The 18,335-nt window shown below is 35.1% G+C and overlaps 1 protein-coding gene across 3 annotated transcripts; it reads left to right on the top strand.

Moving 5' to 3' along the window:
- Positions 1 to 3,807: 3,807 nt before the first annotated feature.
- On the top strand, positions 3,808 to 6,540 carry LOC113730026 (uncharacterized). 3 transcript variants are annotated; one of them, XM_027254443.2, is made up of 5 exons: positions 3,808 to 3,966; positions 5,127 to 5,216; positions 5,305 to 5,742; positions 5,833 to 5,876; positions 5,984 to 6,540. In XM_027254443.2, exons 2-5 carry the CDS (start codon positions 5,159 to 5,161, stop codon positions 6,179 to 6,181), a joined length of 738 nt encoding a protein of 245 aa, XP_027110244.1. In that variant the 5' UTR covers positions 3,808 to 3,966; positions 5,127 to 5,158; the 3' UTR covers positions 6,182 to 6,540. The 3 variants fall into 3 exon arrangements, with proteins under 3 accessions (XP_027110244.1, XP_027110243.1, XP_027110246.1); XM_027254442.2 differs by having other exon boundaries at positions 3,809 to 3,966; positions 5,119 to 5,216; XM_027254445.2 differs by having other exon boundaries at positions 3,812 to 3,966; positions 5,119 to 5,216; positions 5,836 to 5,876.
- The last annotated feature ends 11,795 nt before the right edge of the window (positions 6,541 to 18,335 follow it).

Below are 18,335 nucleotides of genomic sequence, written 5' to 3'. Positions count from 1 at the left end.
CTACGTTTGGATAGCAAATTTTTTTTTAAAAAATTTTCGTTTGCATCATAAACACATTTTCTAATTCACCTTTCTATATTTCCAACCACTTTTTTTATCTCACATGCATCACATCACAAAAAGTGTTATAGTAATTATTCTAAATAATTATTTAGAATTTTTCCTCCCGTTATCTACGTCTATTAAAAAGGCCAGTAGATTGCTTTATACTTTTCTTCAGCATATTTTTCTAGAGAATGCGCCACAGTCATATTAAGAGTCTAAATTTATGGTCCATCCTGTAGTGAAAATTCATGTAGTGCATATCCAGACATGACGCTGCATCTATGTCCCACAATAGTCATCCTTAAAGATGAAAGAATCCCTTCCTTAGTTTTGTATGTGTCAATTGGAATTTGATCTCATCTTAAAGGCCTGAATTTAAGTCATTCTTGCTGTCATCATATTGTTAAAGTACTACTACAGTAGCCCGTGAAATGCCCGATCATTTACTGCTTGCTTCTTGAATACCAACTCGGTCAGTCCATTATGGCAGAGTGTTTTAAAAACCACTCCGAGCCGACTTTTTCAACCGGTTGAACTACGAAACGGTCTTCAAATTAGGGCAATCAATTGGGTTTCTAGAGCCGAACTTTATTGTGAAGTTCAAACACAGTTCTCAAACTAATTAGAGCTTTCGAACTCTTATGCTCGGGCTCAAGTTAGCGAACTCAAACTCGGTTCATAATTTTATATGAATTATGGGTTCTGTCCAAATTCATAATTAAATACATAGTTATATATAATAAATAATTATGAATGATGAATTACTATAACTTTTTATATAAATTATTGATATTTTATGTTATGATTGTATAATTATAGATTATAAATATTATACATATATATATATATATATATATATATATATTACCTATATAATTATACTTATACATGAGTCAGGGTCTTATTCCGGTTCAAACTTGGCAAAGTACAAACTCAACTTACACTTGCTTTTGGGCAATGTTCAAATTCATACTATACCTAGCTAAATTAGACATTAGGTTCAACGGCCTCTTTTTGGGTCAAGACTGGACTGGCTCGGTTCCATTCATAGTCTTAACTAGAACTGATCCAATTTAGGGTCCGTTTGTTTCGAGTGAAAATGTTTTCCAAGAAAATATTTTCCTAATTTCCCGTGTTTGGTTGCACAAAATTTACTGAAAATATTTTCCTATGTAAAATATTTTCACTCATCTTATGGAAAACAACTTCCCTTCCAAATTTACTGAAGTTGTTTTCCGAAATGCATGCATCCCGCCTGTAATATGTTCCAAACTTACTGAAAACATCTTGTAGTATGTTCTTTTTTTTTTTAGTGTAAACAGGAGGACTCGAACCCAAGATCTCTTCCTTACACTCCCTCCCCCGTACCACCCAACCCTCCCCCTAGTATATTCAAAATAAAAAAAAACCTCATCCTACTCATCCTATGTTAGTAATTAATTATGTATAATAGGAACATTCTTTTCTAGAGAAACTTTCAGCAGTGAGAGTGCAAAATATATGTCACAATAAGTATTGCATGTGATTAATATTTGACACTAAATGGCCAGCAATTTGTTTATTGCTTAAGGAGATATTTTTTATTCATATATACATTTCTCCAAGATTTTTTAAAGTTAAACAATGAGATAAATTTTCTTATTTTGCATGGGAAGAAGGATGTAGTTATAATGTTTAGAAAGTAAAGATAGAGATAAAAGTGAAAATATTTCAAAAGTTAAACAAACACCAGAAAAATGAAGTAAGAAAATATTTTCAATAAGCTAACCAAACACTTGAAAATGATGAAAGGGAAATGATTTTCATGGAAAATTACTTCCACGGAAAATATTTTCCCAAGGAAAACATTTTACTTCCAACCAAACAGACCCTTAGTGTTAAATCGAAAAGTCAAATGAATCGGTCAAAACCAATAAAAAGCCAACTTATCTTTTGAACCAGTTCCCCTCTAAGTATGTCTTTCTTCAGTTTATCAATATGTTAACCAACTTATTTAATATTAAATTAATTTTAACAATTAAAATCATTGAATCATAATTGAACCGGTTGAACCATCAACTGAAAAAGCATTCAATTCACTTACCAATCCAGGCATGAAAACATTTTGCTTTTATGGTTAGTTACAACTTGCGAGCTCGATGCATTGGTCCTCGTTCCAAATCCAAACACCTTGTGTATCATCAACAGAAATATGCATGTGGACGCTTTTGTCATAGATGGATGGCTTTTGTTGATGGCAAAGCGGCACAATTGTTGCAAGAGAAAATTCTGATTTTTAGATTCTGTATGGAGAAACCAAAGAAGAGGAGGATTCCAACTCGCTTGATGTCATCTTCAGCTCTACTTTAGCTTCATAGGAGTCATATTAAATGAAAGTAATACTCTTGCCATCCCATTTTTATTGTTATATTTCTGATTTCTTGATATCCCAAAATAAGAATTATCATCTTGGAATTAAAATTTGTTTTCTAATTTTTTTCATTTTAAAAAGTGACTTTTATGATTTCAAATGCACGTTTAGCAAGTGAATAATTTGAATTCGAAAATTTTACATATAAATCGATCAAAAAAATACATCATCTAAACACAATGATTATCCTAAAGAATTGACTATAATATTGGAACGAAGGGAATATTAGTTTGCATTATGTAGATTTAGTTAAACCTAAAGTTATTTTTATCCTTGAAGTGAAAAACAAAAAACCATGATGTCTCGAAAGGTTGGGTTGTCGGATAAGTAAAAGTCACAAACCTTCAGACGATATTCAATGGATTCCTATTTCAATTCCAGGCTCTTGGTGGATTTCTAATTTGACTCCATAATCTTTGTGCTTTTGATATCGAATTTGCCTATAAAAAAATTGAAAAACGTTTATTAATTTTTTTTTTTCATGTATGCATGAACGATATATGAACATTGAGTTTTGGAAACCAAAATATCTGTAGATAACTTGTTAAGGACCCTTTTTATTGTTTAAAAAGAGAGAGAGAGAGAGTGTGTGAGTGAGCCTTATTATGTCCTTTATGGGAGTGTTTTTCAAATACAATAAAATTTTTTAAAAAGTACTCTAAAAGGTAATCTAAAAAATAATTTAAAATTTTTTAAAATTTTAAAAAATATCTTAAAATATATTTTAGAAATTCTTCTACTCTTAAATATTCTAAAATATACTCTAAAAACTCTGCTACAGCAAAATTTTTCATAAACACCCCAAAAAATAGCTAATCCAAACGGATGAACTTCGTATCTTTTTCAAGCGGACTTATCTTTTTGTTTTTATGTAATGATGAACTGTGTATAGATAAGAAATTTCGTATAATTTGATTTTCCTTTTACAGAAGGAATTTCATATACAGATAACAACAATCTTTGGGAAATACATTACTATTTGTATTTCTAATATTATGTTTGTCTCAACTGCGTAAGAGAATAAAACTTTTATCTTAACCTTAAAACAATTTATTACTCAAGAACAACTCGTTCCTTTTTTTTTAAAAAAAAAAAGTTAAAAAAGATAAGTGCCCATTCATGCCATTTATACCATTTACAGGATTAAAATTCCAAAAGTACCAGTGCAAGTATCTTTTCAAAATTCGGATGACGAAAAAAAAAAAGGAATCGTTTAAACAAATTAAAAGTATTGTACCAAATTCGGAAATACTTACAAATGAAAATAAAATCCCATTCTCGTAAATACTTGGGCCAAGACATAGCAATTAGGGAATAGTCTAAAAATATGACCGTTGGTGCCGAAGGGCGGTCCTTTATATATAGGAAGACCCAAACTGAGGAGCCGTTGAATTTACACTCTCATCGCCAACAAATCCAGAAAATTGCAGATAGAGGTAGCTTCAAGATATCCAAGAACGCAAGTAATTTTTCTGTAAAGGAAGCGAACTATAATAAGTACGAAGCGCTTTGTAAGTTTTCTTTCTAGATCTATTGGTTTCTGGTTTCGAGTACAGATTAAAGCAATTTGATTTTCATTATAATGCATGACTGTATACTTTATCCATTTTCTTGGTTTCCCTGAGGTTGGATGCACGAATTGCCAGTACACATGAATTTTCTTTGTTGCCCTAGAATTCGATACTTGAATTTTCTGTACGAATGATAAGTTGGATACTTGAATTTTAATGCCATTTGTTTTGGGTTATCGAATTTGAGGGCTTTTTCTTAGTTTAGTTTTTCCGGGTGGTTTTCTCTGGAATTTTTTACTTCTAATTTATTTACTTAAACCCATTCTCTCACTATTATCTGAGCTCTTTCACGGAGTATTCAAAGAATCATTATTAAAATTCAAAGGGAAGTTCCAAATAATTGCAAAAGGTTCCTGATTCTGTTATATGGTTTCGATTGAGTTCTTTTATTGAAGAAATATTCCCTTGTCTTTTTTGGTCAGTTTAGATACCACTGTACAATCTGAAAATGGAGCCATTCGCATTCTGTATTTGTTCCTAGTTCAGTTTGTTTGCTGTTGCAAGTAGGATTCAAGAAATTTGGGGCTTTGGTCAGCGTGACGAAATATGCATGATGGTAAAAAGGAAGGGCTCGTACGCCTTAGGTTGTTGAGATTATATCATCTATAGGTTTCTTCCTGTTGCAATAGATTCTGGTTCAGAATCATTTTACAAGAACCAGCCACAATTATTTACGAAGGGTATATTCAATTTGACATATACCCATTGTGCTACATGAGCCTGGGATTTTAAGAATTCGTTAGATATTTGTGAAATTTCCTTATCTTTTGTGTCTGCAAAACATTGTGATTTGCATTCGCAAAAGGTTTAAATTTATGTATCGTGTCTCTCAAGTCTGTCCTGTGTTTGTCTTCTCCAGTTTCTTCCTATTGTTTTGGTTATTGTGGTTTGTAGCCATTTAGTTCATAGGCTGCCCCATGTTACAGTTTAGCCTGACGTATCTCTAATACTGTACAATCACTTGATTGATTTATATGTTCAAATCAGCATTGGTAATCCTCGGTTTTGGCAGTACTGGAACACTACAAAAAATTATGATGTTTATGCAGAATCACTTTTCACGTCGACTTTAATGCTTTAAACTTTCACTAGAATTGCAGAAGTGCTGCTAGGTTTCTGTAACTGACAACTCATGGCAACTCCAACTGGACGATTGATTCAAGATCAGAATCTGAACGTTCATTCTACAGGTGCCATTATCTTGCACACACTCACTTTGAATGACTCTTTACTCTCTAGAGAGAAATCATTTCTTCTAATTAACTTTGTTATGTATAGGAGCTCCTCTTGGAGGAAAGATTGATGCCTACAGGGCTACCAAGAACGGAGCACTTGGTGGAAGAAGAGCACTTAATGATATATCAAATTCAGGGAAACCTTCTGCCCTTCAGCCATCAACAAAGCATAATTCCATAAATGTGGTTTCTACAGGAAAAGTTCTTGGTGCAGGCAAAGCAAATATGTCCAAGGCACCCCCGGAGAAAGTGAAAGGAGGTGGTAGAAAGGCTCTCAGTGACCTTACCAACTCTGCAAAGCCATCTGTTCAACATCTTTCTAAGAAGAGTCAAGGCCAGAAATTAAGTGCCAAAGATGGAGAGAACATTCAAAGTGCCATTAAGGAGGAGGCCTTTCTGCACAATCATCATGATTGCATAAAAGCACAGAGAAACGTAATGAACTTTGGCTTTTTTTTGGACACAGTTGGAATAGACAAAGGTATATCTGCTTTAGTGTTCATTTTTGTCTTAAATGTGAATATTTGAATTACAAGTCAAGCTTTTCATTCGCTTAACGTTCTGTTGATAGCAGGATCTTCATTGGTGCTTCCGGAAACATTGGAGTTGAAGAAGGTCAATCACACCACACTTCTTAGCTTTTTCTGTTACCCTACGCTTTCTTTTCCCTCCTCAAATGAATGCAGCTATTGGCATAACTAACTTTTGTCTTTAATTTTCAGCAAGACAGCCCTGTGAAGTGCTTGGAAATGGAAGAAATGCCAATGATACTGAATGAAAATAAAGTTGCTGAATGCGGGGATGCTGAATTTCTGGGTTTCTCTTCACCCATATCAGTGAAACATACATATGAAAACTGGAAGGATGATAATTTTCTTGGTTTCACGTTGAAGGAGACACCAAAACTGCAGAAGTTCTAATGCTGGGATGCCAGAGTTCCTGGGTTTCTATTCACCCCATATCAGTGAAACAAGCATATGAAAACTGGAAGGATGATAATTTTTGGTGTTTCATGTTGACTAAGACACCAAAACTGCAGAAGTTCTAATCCTTGCCTAAGCTACAACCATCACTAACTAGCATTATGTAGATGTCGTGCTGATGTCAGTCAATGAATTGACTGTCACTCGAGTCCTGTTGGGAGAAAACCCTGCTTTAACTCTATCCATATCTTTGATTTTGGGGATATATCATATTACTGTTCCTCTGTGCTGATTCTGAATTCTATGTTGCTTTTTCATTTGTGAATCCACCTCAGTTATCTACTGTTTTAATTTTTCTTAGATTCAAGAATGCTTTTCTTGTTGATTTTCTGATATACTATCCTAAAATACTAGTAATTTCCCTTTAATTTGTGATACCGGGGAATTTCTTAGTCAGGTGTTTGAGTTTTGGAATACCGTATCTCATGATAAACCAGCGTTGGAAAGGCATATATCATCAGTTGCAGTTGTGTGGAATCTGAGAGTAGGTGGCTCGACACAGTTCTTTCGAATACAAGATTTGTACCACGAACAAGCATTGCATTTCGAATACAAGCCGGCAACTTCCGTGAAATGATATTTATATGAATCTAATAAAAATTGTTCCTCGAGCCTCTTATTTGTTTGTCCATTTATTTTTGGATTTGGATGATTGCGATCAAAGGACTCCATAGAATTGTGTTTTACCTTTACTACAGCATAGAGAGGAACTCACCATTGTTCAAGGCAATTAATTGTACACCCTCTTTGGACAAACTTCTAATCACTAATCAGTATCATACTAGTATTTTGGTTTATAATTTATATGAGAATGAGGAGAAATAGGTCAAACACAACATTATTACCCATTTTTCTCATATCTTCCCCTTCGTGCCACTTTTTCGACCTTTCAACCTCCTCTCTCCTCGATATTTCTCCTACTCTTTGCTACTCTCCTTTCTACTTTTTGAATCTAATTTTCTCGCACCCCTACAATCTTTCGTCATTCCTTCAAATCCTACCCAATTTTTTTTGTATCCCTATAACCCTTTCTCGTTTTATTAAATCTTATTTTCTCTTTGCTCTATCTTGTTGCCACTCAATTATCCTATCTCTTATCTAATTTTACAGCCCGCTTATCTCATATTCTATTATTATTTTCATCTATTCATAAATGTAAATGGTAACCTATTTATTTGGCTCGCCTATTAACAAATGAGTTTGCGTATGTAATTTAATTGGATTCAAATGGGTAGCCAAATTAACCCATTAATTAGTGGGTATGAAATTGAAATATTTGGATCACTTATTTTGACTTAATTAAATTAGACGTAGATTCAAACTCAATCATTAGTGGGTAAATCTAAATTACTCTAATAATTATATTCTAATTTTTGCAAAGATGTATTCATCGTTTTTCCTCTTCTTTAATTTCTATTATTTTATTTTTTAAAATTTATCCTACTTCCTTCATTCCTTTCATAAAAAGTTTAATAAATTTCGTGAATGTTAATTGATTGTTTGCATTAATACCTAAACTATTTTTAGATTGTCGTATAGTGACAAAATTTGAAACTCACTATGATGATCATTTTAGGCTCCTTTGAGCAATTTTTTTATGTTTTTTCTCTTTCTTTAGGTAAAAATTGATTTATTAACTTGATATGTTGATTTTTTTTTTGTCGAAACGTTAGCTTTATATATATATCCGTAAACTTTACAGTATTTGGACAAAGGTCCAATCAAACGGACAAGTTGTCCCACAAGATCACTTATGCCTAGCATCTAAGATTGGGATTCACCCATTTTTCATCTATCCAGATGTTTAGAGCATAAATGCTCAGCTTAATACATTCTAATTTCCTAGAGTTGGCAAAAAAGATGGAGCACTGATGAAACAAAGTGCAGATTGATCTAATGTCCTCTATTAATGTAGCCATCTGCTGATTGTTGAACCTTGATCCCTTTATGGCCTCTACCAGCTTGCGGTTGTCCAGTTCCATTCTGATACTCCTCCAGCCTTGACTTCCAGCTTTCAGTAGAGCTAGCCTAACTGCAACAGCCTGGTCTTGCAGGGTGTCGCCTGATGAACATTCTCTAAGTGCCCAGATTGCTTGCAATCTTCCCATGTTGTCTGTTGCTGATATTCCGATCCCTACTGCTGCTTGCCTTTTGTCCTGACTGGTGTGAATCTTTAATATCAATCCAGAATGGCTCTCATTTTGATCTTGATCATTCCATTGCTGTATCTCTGTTTCTTGAGTGCTCTTCCTTGAATCTTTCCCTTTGTTAGCTTCCTCAAATTCTATCCATTCCTTTAGCGCCTTCTCAATTACCTTGAAAGGCTCCTTTTCCTTATGGTTAAACTCTCTATCGTTCCTAGCTTTCCATATCTGCCAGAGTATATTTATGGTGAGATTGACTTGATCCTCAACACCTCTACTGTCTTGAGCTTCCTGAATTGCTATCCACCATTTGGTAAAGCAGTCTGATAGATGTGCTATCCCATCCCACTGTACTGGTGCCAATTTCCAGATTTCCATAACCTTGTTGCATTGGAACAACATGTGCTCAATTGTTTCTTCCTTCTCCCCGCATCCGGTACATATGGGATTCCCTTGCCTTGTTCTAGTATAGATTGTCTCTCTGACTGGGATACCATTGTGCAGGCATTTCCAAACAAAAACTTTCATTTTCTGACTTACATTCTGCTGCCACAATGAATTCCAAATCCTAGGATTGGTTCCTTCATAGCTTGTTCCAGCTTCTTTCCGCCTTCTTGATCTCTCTACTTCTGTTTCCTTCATCCAAGTCTTATATCTAGATTGAACCGAGTACTGACCATTTTGAGAGTGCTTCCACCAGTAGCTATCATCTATTCCAGTCATACTTATTGGTATGCTTATTATTCCCTCAGCATCTTGTGGATTGAAAGTTTTGAATACCAGCACTCTATTCCATCTGTTATTCCTGATCAGTTCAGAGACATACTCCAGTTGACACCCCTGTGGTTGAACTGATGTTGGTCTTCCTTCAGGACTATCTGGAATCCAGTTATCCCACCAAATTCTGGTTCCTTTCCCGTTTCCAATTTTCCTCCTAATTCCTGCTAGCATATCCTTTCTGATATCTGCTAAACTCTGCCAGATCCAAGATGCATTCTGAGGCACCTTGCATTTGAAGATAGATTGCTTGGGGTAGTACTTTTCTTTTAACACTTTACTAACTAACAAATTTGGTTGCGTGACCAGCTTCCAAACTTGTTTAGCCAGTAGAGCTTTGTTAAACAACTTCAAATCTTTGAACCCCATCCCTCCCTTGCTTTTTTCCTCTGTCATCTTCTTCCAGCTTATCCAGTGAAGCTTTTTCTTACCATCAATATCACCCCACCAATAGTCTGCCATTTTCGAGCTTATTTATCTGCACAGCTTTGAATTCATTCTGAAACAGGACATTGTGTAGGTAGGCATGGCCATTGCCACAGCTTTTAGCATAATCTCTTTCCCTGCCTGGCTCAGAAGCTTATTTTTCCATTCTTGCAGTTTCTTGTCTATAGTGTTCCTTATGAATCCAAAAACCTGGCTCTTAGATTTTGTAATAATCATGGGCAGTCCAAGGTATTTGCCTTGCTCTACCTGTTTAATTGACCCCAGTGCCTGACAGACCTCACTCCTCACAGCTGGCATTGTATTTTTACTAAAAAACACTGATGACTTTTCCAAGTTAATAAACTGCCCAGTTGCCTCTTCATACTCTTTAAGTATCATGATCAGTTTCTCAGCTTCTTGTTTGCTAGCTTTGCAGAACACCAAGGAGTCATCAGCAAAGAATAGATGAGTGATGACTGGCGCCCCCCTGCTGACTTTAACTCCTGTTAACTCCTTCCCCAGCTTTGCTTTCTGTAATAAGCTTGACAGTCCTTCTGAGCATAACAAAAACAGGTAAGGAGATAGAGGATCTCCTTGCCTGATAAGCTTGAAGGTGTAATAAGCTCCTTTTGTTCGCCATTAATGTTAAAGGAATAGGTAACTGTACTGATACATGATATTATCCAATTTATCCAAGTTGATATGTTGATATGATTTACCATTTTGTTGCTAAACAAAATATGGATGAAAAGGTAAATAAAATTTGATAGTGGGCTGTGAATGGGTGATTGGATAATCCAAACCCATATAAAACTATATTCATTGATGACTCGTCTATTTTTAACCATTAACTAAGTAGGAATATATATATTAACCTAATTATAACTTGTCCAGACTCACATGAATCATCAAATTTGATAACTGTCCCCTAATATTTACCTTTCCTAACCTTACAGTTATATCTTTTTAATGTTTTCACTATTTAGGATTCATTATCTCACTTTTTAAGTGTTTTTGGACATATAAAAAGTTAGAATTATTTTTCCAAGCTGCTGCCTCATTTTTAAGCGTTTTTAATCAAATAAAAAGCTAGAATTGCAATCATCAAGAAAAAGTAAACTTTCAGATGTAAAATTGGTGAAATACAACCTTTTTTATCAAAATTTTGCTAAAATACCACTAAAAGCAACATTCTAAATACACCTTTATTAATTTAAAATTCATACATAAATTTTTCTTTACATATACTTTTTGGTGTACATGTTCTAAATGAAAAGTCATCTAGATGCTTGCACGATATTAATATTGAGATTATTCTAAGTGCAAATAAAATGTCATAATTGTTATTTACATACTCCAATTTAATGTTAGAGTATAAATTCAACATTCAAATTTTAAAACTTTAAAAAACAAACCTATTGAATAAAATCCAACATAAAAATTATAAAAAGCAAACCTAGTAAGTGCCCTCAGCTTGCTAAATACAACAAAAAAAAAGTTTAAGGCTACAAGAAAATTGATTTAGTAATTGAAACATGAATTATTAAAAAATAAGAGTAATCGAGTATATCATTAGAATATTTTGACAAATGATTATTGTACCCAGAAGGAAAGCGATAAAGAAATAATTGGATGAATAACTAAAAAATATGACTAATCACATTATCTCAAGGATTTGGCTAGATAAATTAATCCTCTTTAATGAAGGAATAAAATGGGCTAAAGTGATGAGGATATAATAGGGTGAATAATTTTAAAATGAGACTAATCAATTATCCTTGAGAAATTTGGCTTGACAAATGTATTTTATTTAGTTAAGAAGTAAAAAGGACTTAAAGTATTAATAACAAACTATAAACGATTTATGAAGGAGATAGTGAGAAAGTTTTAAATTTTAAATTTGACTAGTGATAGGATTAGTTATAACCCACTATTTTAAAGTTTTTAATTAGATTTTATGTATTAAAATATTCACAAAATTCTAGAAAAAAGAATGAGAAGATTGGAAACCACTGAGAAGGTCTTTGCTAAAAACCCTCTCTGCAATACATATAGACTAGTGGGAATACCCGTGCTATGCACAGTGCTGACATTATTGAGAAAAAAAAATAAAATGATGAACAAATAAAGGTGAAAAATTTTTACCAATAAAATTAAAATATAATATCTGTTTAACAATAGTTTGAAATATAATAGAATGTATATATCATTCAAGAACCGTCTTTTTTCGGTTGTATGAGAATTCTTTTTATCATTGTATGAGAATTGTTAACAAAAAAATACAATAGTTAATATAGAATAGTATCAATAGAATTTAATACAATTGTGTTGTAATCAAACGAAAAATACGCACTAATTGAATTGTTATTAGCACCCATAGTTAATGAAGTAATCCCTATATAAATATATTTTGGTACATGTTGTAATTGGTAATCTATAAAATAAAATAAATTGCTAATCTATAAAATTGCTAAGTTGTCTATAAATAGCATCAATAGAATATAATACAATTGTATTGTAATCGAACAATTGTAATACAATTGTATTGTATTGTATCTATAGTTGATTTAGCAAGATAGTGCAGCTAAAAAGTGTGTATGTAAGATGAGTATGACGATATAAGAAACTGTATATTTACCATGATCACGTAAAATCATTGGTGATGTGGATGCCTGGCGATCTTGAGGACAGTTAGATTTTTCATTTCTTTGATCTAGAAATAAAATATATATTAAATTTAAAATCAATAGTTTATGTATTTATTTTATGTGTAAATAGTGATACATTGTATGAGAACTGTTAACCAAAAAAATATAATAATTAATATAGAAATAGCATCAATAGAATTTAATAGAATTGCATTGTAATCAAATGAAAACAATTACAGAGAAGTGGTTACCTGAACTAAAGAATGCAGTTTTAAATGCTCAAAAGTGCCTTGACGATTGCACATATGTCAGGGGCTTGGTGAGTTTTTTGCTCCTCTTGAATCATTTTCTTTTTTCTAATTGTAATATATTATTTGTTGGTGTTAAGTAGGATTTGACTCTAACCTTTCATTTAAGTACTTTAATCAATGAACTATTTATTCCATGAGTTGAATTGTGCTATTGTTAGATATATGAATCACGTAGTTGTAATTGTCATTGTTGATAAAGAAAAGAAAGGCTAGAATGCAATTTTGCCAAAAGGATTTCTGACGAAATTAAAAATTAATTCAATTTTGCAAGTTTGAAATCTAGTTGTTGTTGAAATGCTTGTAGGCGGGCATATTCCATGGTGAGGAAACTTTAGATGGGTTCCCTACAAATTTTGAGTGAAAAATTTTAATATATTAAATAATAGGACAACTTGAATTTGGGACAGCAGATAAGTGGGGCAAAGGTGAAAAAACACAATAATACTAATCAATAGCTAAATGAGTCGGGTCACTTACTGAAAGGTAGTCACCGCCGGCTTCGTGACGTCTGCCGAAGGTTTAAGAAAAGAAGTATGATGCGTACTAAGAAGAGCACCGGAGTTCTGGTACCAGGATGGGATAGCTTTCAAGTATTTTCATGTGTTATGTGAAGACGCAATTTTGAATTAAAAAAAAAGGGTCATTAAGAGATAGTTGGAGTATACTCTTAATTGGAGTGGAAAACGTGGGAGAATTTGTAGGAGTAATTGTAGGATGAGTTAAGATAGTGGGATAGTGGGAATATTGATTGGTGATAAGGTCATAGTGGGATAGTGGGAGTGAGATAGTGGGAATATTGATTTGTGATAAGGTGGGTTATAATCCACTACTTTTTTATGTATTAAAATAAATACAAAAATCTAGAAAAAAGTATGACAAGTTTAGAAGGCATTGAGAGGATTTCTGCTAAAAAACCCTTCCTGAATACATACAGATGAAAGGAAGACATTGAGAGGGCTATTACTGTGGGCGTATGGGGCATAATGAAAGGAATTGTAAGGATAAAGGCATGTACCTGAACAAGGAGACTCAGTATGGAGTTTGGCTCAAAGCTTGTGGGCCTAAAAGTCCCCATAAGAGACAATCAACTGCAGAACAGACAACAAAAGGGAGGGAGAACAGTGGGATGGGTCAGGGTGGAACTAGGGGATCGGGTCAATACTTGTTGACTTGGGGGTCAATGGGAGATAGTCATAGGTCAGTAGGGGTGGAGGAGGGGGGATGAGGAAGGAGGAGCTCAGGATATTTCTGGGGTTAAGGAGGGTGAAGTGGGGAGACTAGCACATAAGGAACAGGGGGTTAAAGGGGAAGGGGGCATAAAGGACAGTTCAGAAGAAAGGATAGATAGTGTTGGGACGATAGAGGGGGATGAGGAGTTTGAAAGGAAGGAAGGGGGGACTGAGGTAGCCAGGGGCTAGTCTGGAGAAATAGCTATACTTCATGATACGAGTGAGGAGCAGGATATAATGTGGATTGATGGAAGCTTGGACACTGAGAAATTACAGAAACAGGAAGGACAACAGGGTAGTATTGGGGCTGAGGGTAATAATATAAAAGTGAGTAGAGGGAAGGAAAATACAGCTGGCAAATATAAAGGGAGTAAGGCGTGGAAAAGGTTAGTGCAGGAGATGGGGAAGAGAAAGCCCCTCAATGATAGTAATGAGGTCATTGGAATGGATGTGGATGCTGGGAAGAGGAAGTATGTGGACAGGGAGGGAGAATACAAGGATGATAGTAAGAGTGGAAAAAAGAAGTGCAGGAAGTTGGAATTTGAGGGTCAGGGAAATGAGCTAGTGAAGGTGGGGGAGCCCAACCTAAATGGGGCCCCACAGTGTCCATAAGGGTCCTGGTGTGGAATTGTCGAGGTGCGGGAAGTGTGACGCCCCTACTTCTCCCAAGGGCGAACCCAAGGGTATCCGCGGAACGCCTGCCTAGCTCTCGCCAGGACTCGAGACAAATCAATTCAAACTTAACAATATATAACGATTTATACCAGTCTAATAAGGAAAAATCGCTTCCATAAACGAATATCCAAGTCTTGTACCACGTGTTCAAAATACATCCGTTATCCAATTCTTACGTCAGGATCCAAAAGATACATCAATTCCCAAATATATACAATAGCCAAAATGTCTAGTCAATTACAATTGAAACCCTAATACAAAAGTACATCCAAAGGGTTCCAACGAGTTTCACTCCATCCATTCCTGTTAAGGAAAACAAATCTACGGGGTGAGCAAAACGCTCGTGAGGCCAAGAAAATACACATGCAAGCACGTTGTCCAAATAACAATCCCAATATTCAAGTAATTTACAATTCGAGCGAGAAAAATAAACAGAAACAATTCAAGGAGGTTCACTCCATAAGTCGAGGAGGTTCACTCCACCCGACAACAAGACACGCACGACATACACGACATGCATGGCAACACGACACGCACACGAAAACGGGTATATTTTAGTCGACGAGATTCACTCAATCGACTTTGAAAACCAAGTTAATACAAGTAAAGTTCAAGTAAAGGAGAGCGAGTGCGATAAAGTACACACTCGTCTCATCAAGTGATATTCACGTATATAAGCAGGTAAATCAAGTAAACACGACAAGTCAGGCACTTGACACTCACCAATTCAAAAGTAATTGAGCGAGAAAATCTTTAGTTGTCCCATCCGGGATTCTTTTCAAAACTCGCTTGAGCACCTGAAGCAATTAACAAGTATTTTTCACTCACAATCACGTATTAATCAAGAAAGGAGTTACGCTTATTTGGACTAGTCAATACCTCAAACCAAGAACCATAGCCACTCAAAATAAAGGTTCAAAAGTGAGGTTTTATTAACACAAGAAAAACTGATTTCCTTCATGAAATCCAGTTTAAAGCGATCAATTATCATCAAGAAGGAGTAACAAGTTTTCAAATTTTCATTTTCTAAGAAATCAGCAAATTTCAGCTTTGCGCGTCAAATTTAGAAAAAATCAGATCTTGCACTCAGTAGGTCCAAAATTATAAAACTTGGTACCGTTGGAAACCTCTTAGAAAGTACTAAAAGTTCTTAAAAGACACTTTTCCATGAATCTAAGTGGAAGGTATTCAAAAATGAGCTTGAAGGTACAGGTTCGGCGTACAAGGCAGAATTAAGTTGGATTTCGGCCAACTTTGGAAATTCGGCACGATTCACATGTTGCAAACCGGCCTCTGAAATTTACAGCTCGATTAGTGTTGCAAGTGAGGTTTATAACAAAACAAGCGGATCAAGAATCGGAGTTTCGAGTACCGAGATACGGTAGCTCAAAGTTGAGGAAGATTCAAGACTGAAGAAGAATTTCCAGTTTTGAACCTCCAACACTAGCAATTTAATTCGGTATCGAAACGAACTTGAATTGGTGCCAAAATTGGCAGTATTTTACTCCTATATGCAAGGTATTCCTCTATCAAATTTCAGGGAAAAATACCCTCGGGAAGGTAGTTAATTAGTCAACCAAAGTTCAGGAAAAATTCTAAGGCAATCTGCCTTGTGACTTTCATTTCACAATTTCAAATCCTTTAACCAAGAAAACTATCCGAACATGGTTCATTTGTGAAACAAAGGTCTAAGACTCATCCATGATACCTTTGGTAAGTGATGAGCATCAAGAACTTCAATTAATAAAATCATTCCCAAGTTTTGCCCCAAATCAGTCCAAATACTACGTTTTTCCAAAACAGGGCAGTCCTCTTGTTTTAGTCACAACTCAATCAATTTAACTCGGAATGAGGCATGGTTTATGGCGTTAGAAAATACATTCACGGGACTAAAAGTTCACAGAAGGAAATGTTCTGAAATTTGGCAAGCAACCATCTCAAAATTGAGCCTCAAGTTGCTGCCTCAACAAGCCATTCCAGCAAATCCGAGAGACAGGACAGCTAACTTAAAACATTTGGGTCGGATCACTCACAAAGAATCAGAACGTGTATTTTATCTCAAATTAAAGCTAGGAATGTCTAGTTTCAAACGCCACCGACGGCACTTGATTTCGACACCCGAGGACAGAGTTATGGCCAAAATACTACTGCTGGTCGGAGTCATACGCGAATCAGTTTCCAGATTTGCTGGTTTCTAAAAAAAATTCATTTGCCCATTCAAACCTCGTTATTTTTCAATGAAATTTTCCACACCTCTAATACATCATATAAGCATCCAGTTCAAGCCATTAGTTCATTAAAAACTGGCCTTAAAATGGCCGAATAAAACAGGGGTAGAATCGGAAGTTTTTGCTTCTTACACCCAATGAAGTTTCTACTAATTACCCACCACTAATGCATCATTATAATCACTAAACCAACAATATAATCACCATTAATTATCACATCAGCAACAACAACCCAAGTGTGGGAATTCCAAGAGCCCACAATCACATTTTTACACCATAATCAAGTAACTAAGTGCATGCATGAGCTTAATCTTGCCATATAATCTCCAAAAGATAAGAATCCATGGGTTGATCATTACCTACTCCTTTGGTTTGCAAGGTCAGAATTTTCGGCCCTCTTGAAGCTCCAAGAAATCGTGAAAGCTCCCCTCTTCCTTAGCTAGATATAGTCTCCAAGTGGTTTGCTAAGTGGTCTCCAAGTTTGGTGTGATTTGGATGAATTTTGGTGCATGGATTGAAGATGAAAAATGAAGAACAATGGAGAGCTCTTCTCCTTTCTTGTTGCACGGCCAAATGAAGTGAGGAGAGAGAAGGTGTTGGTTCAATTGTGGCTTCCTAAGTAAGATTCATTGTGTGGTGCAAAACCCATCTCAAAGTCAACTTGAAATAGTGCAATTAGGATGCGTTTGGACTCGATTTTTCTCGCGCGTTTGGTTCGCTAGTGCACTAAACCTCCAATGCATATATATTCATGTAAATATTATTCACTCTTAATTGTCCCGAAATAAGGGTCTAAAGTCCCTCAAATGAAGTCGCGCGTGTGAAAACGCGTACCGTCAATTTTACCGCTATAACGCGAAACTTTCGAAAATTCTTATAACGATTGCACTACTAACTATCACTTGAATATTTATTCATAAGATTACCTATTTTAGGACCATAGTACAAGTCTTCAATATTCCAAGCTTATTGTGCTACTACGCGGATAAAATCTCCAAGTACTATTCACTATTTTTACTAAACGTACTCCAGGAAATTAATTTTCAGAACGAGTCACTTTAAAAATATAACGAAATTATATTTCCATGTATTTAGGTCTAATAAGGCTAGAAAATATTCCTCGTGGCAAAAATCCAATTAAATAGTTTATTAAGCCATAAATTAGGCATAAAATAATAGTTTTTACGAGTTCTCACAGGAAGACCCTTGACAGTTTCCCAAATACAGGAGGTAAATAGACTCCACTTCCCAGAAATTGTGTTCCTTGCTGAGACAAAGAATAAGAAGTGTTATATGAGTAAACTGAAAATGAAGCTTCGGTTTGATAATTTGTTTGTAGTGGATCCAGTAGGAAGGTCTGGAGGCCTGGCTGTAATGTGGAAAAAGGATATTTAGGTCAAAAAGGTTTTATACACGAACTTTACTATAGAATTATGCATTGAGGATCTCAGTAAAAAGATTTCCTGGTGGTTGGTTTGCATATATGCCTGTACAGATGATGCTACTAGGGAGCAGCAGTGGCAGATTATTAGGGAGAGGAAGGGGATATGGGGCAGTCGATGGCTGATTGCTGGGGATATGAATGACATAGTGAGTAATGGTGAAAAGTGGGGAGGGATTTCGAGGCCTGAAAGGAGTTTTAAGCAGTTTAGA

The sequence above is a fragment of the Coffea arabica genome, chromosome 2e (genome assembly GCF_036785885.1).
Source record: "Coffea arabica cultivar ET-39 chromosome 2e, Coffea Arabica ET-39 HiFi, whole genome shotgun sequence".
NCBI classification, from domain to species: Eukaryota; Viridiplantae; Streptophyta; class Magnoliopsida; order Gentianales; family Rubiaceae; genus Coffea; species Coffea arabica.
This window is presented reverse-complemented; position numbering and strand designations above follow the sequence as displayed.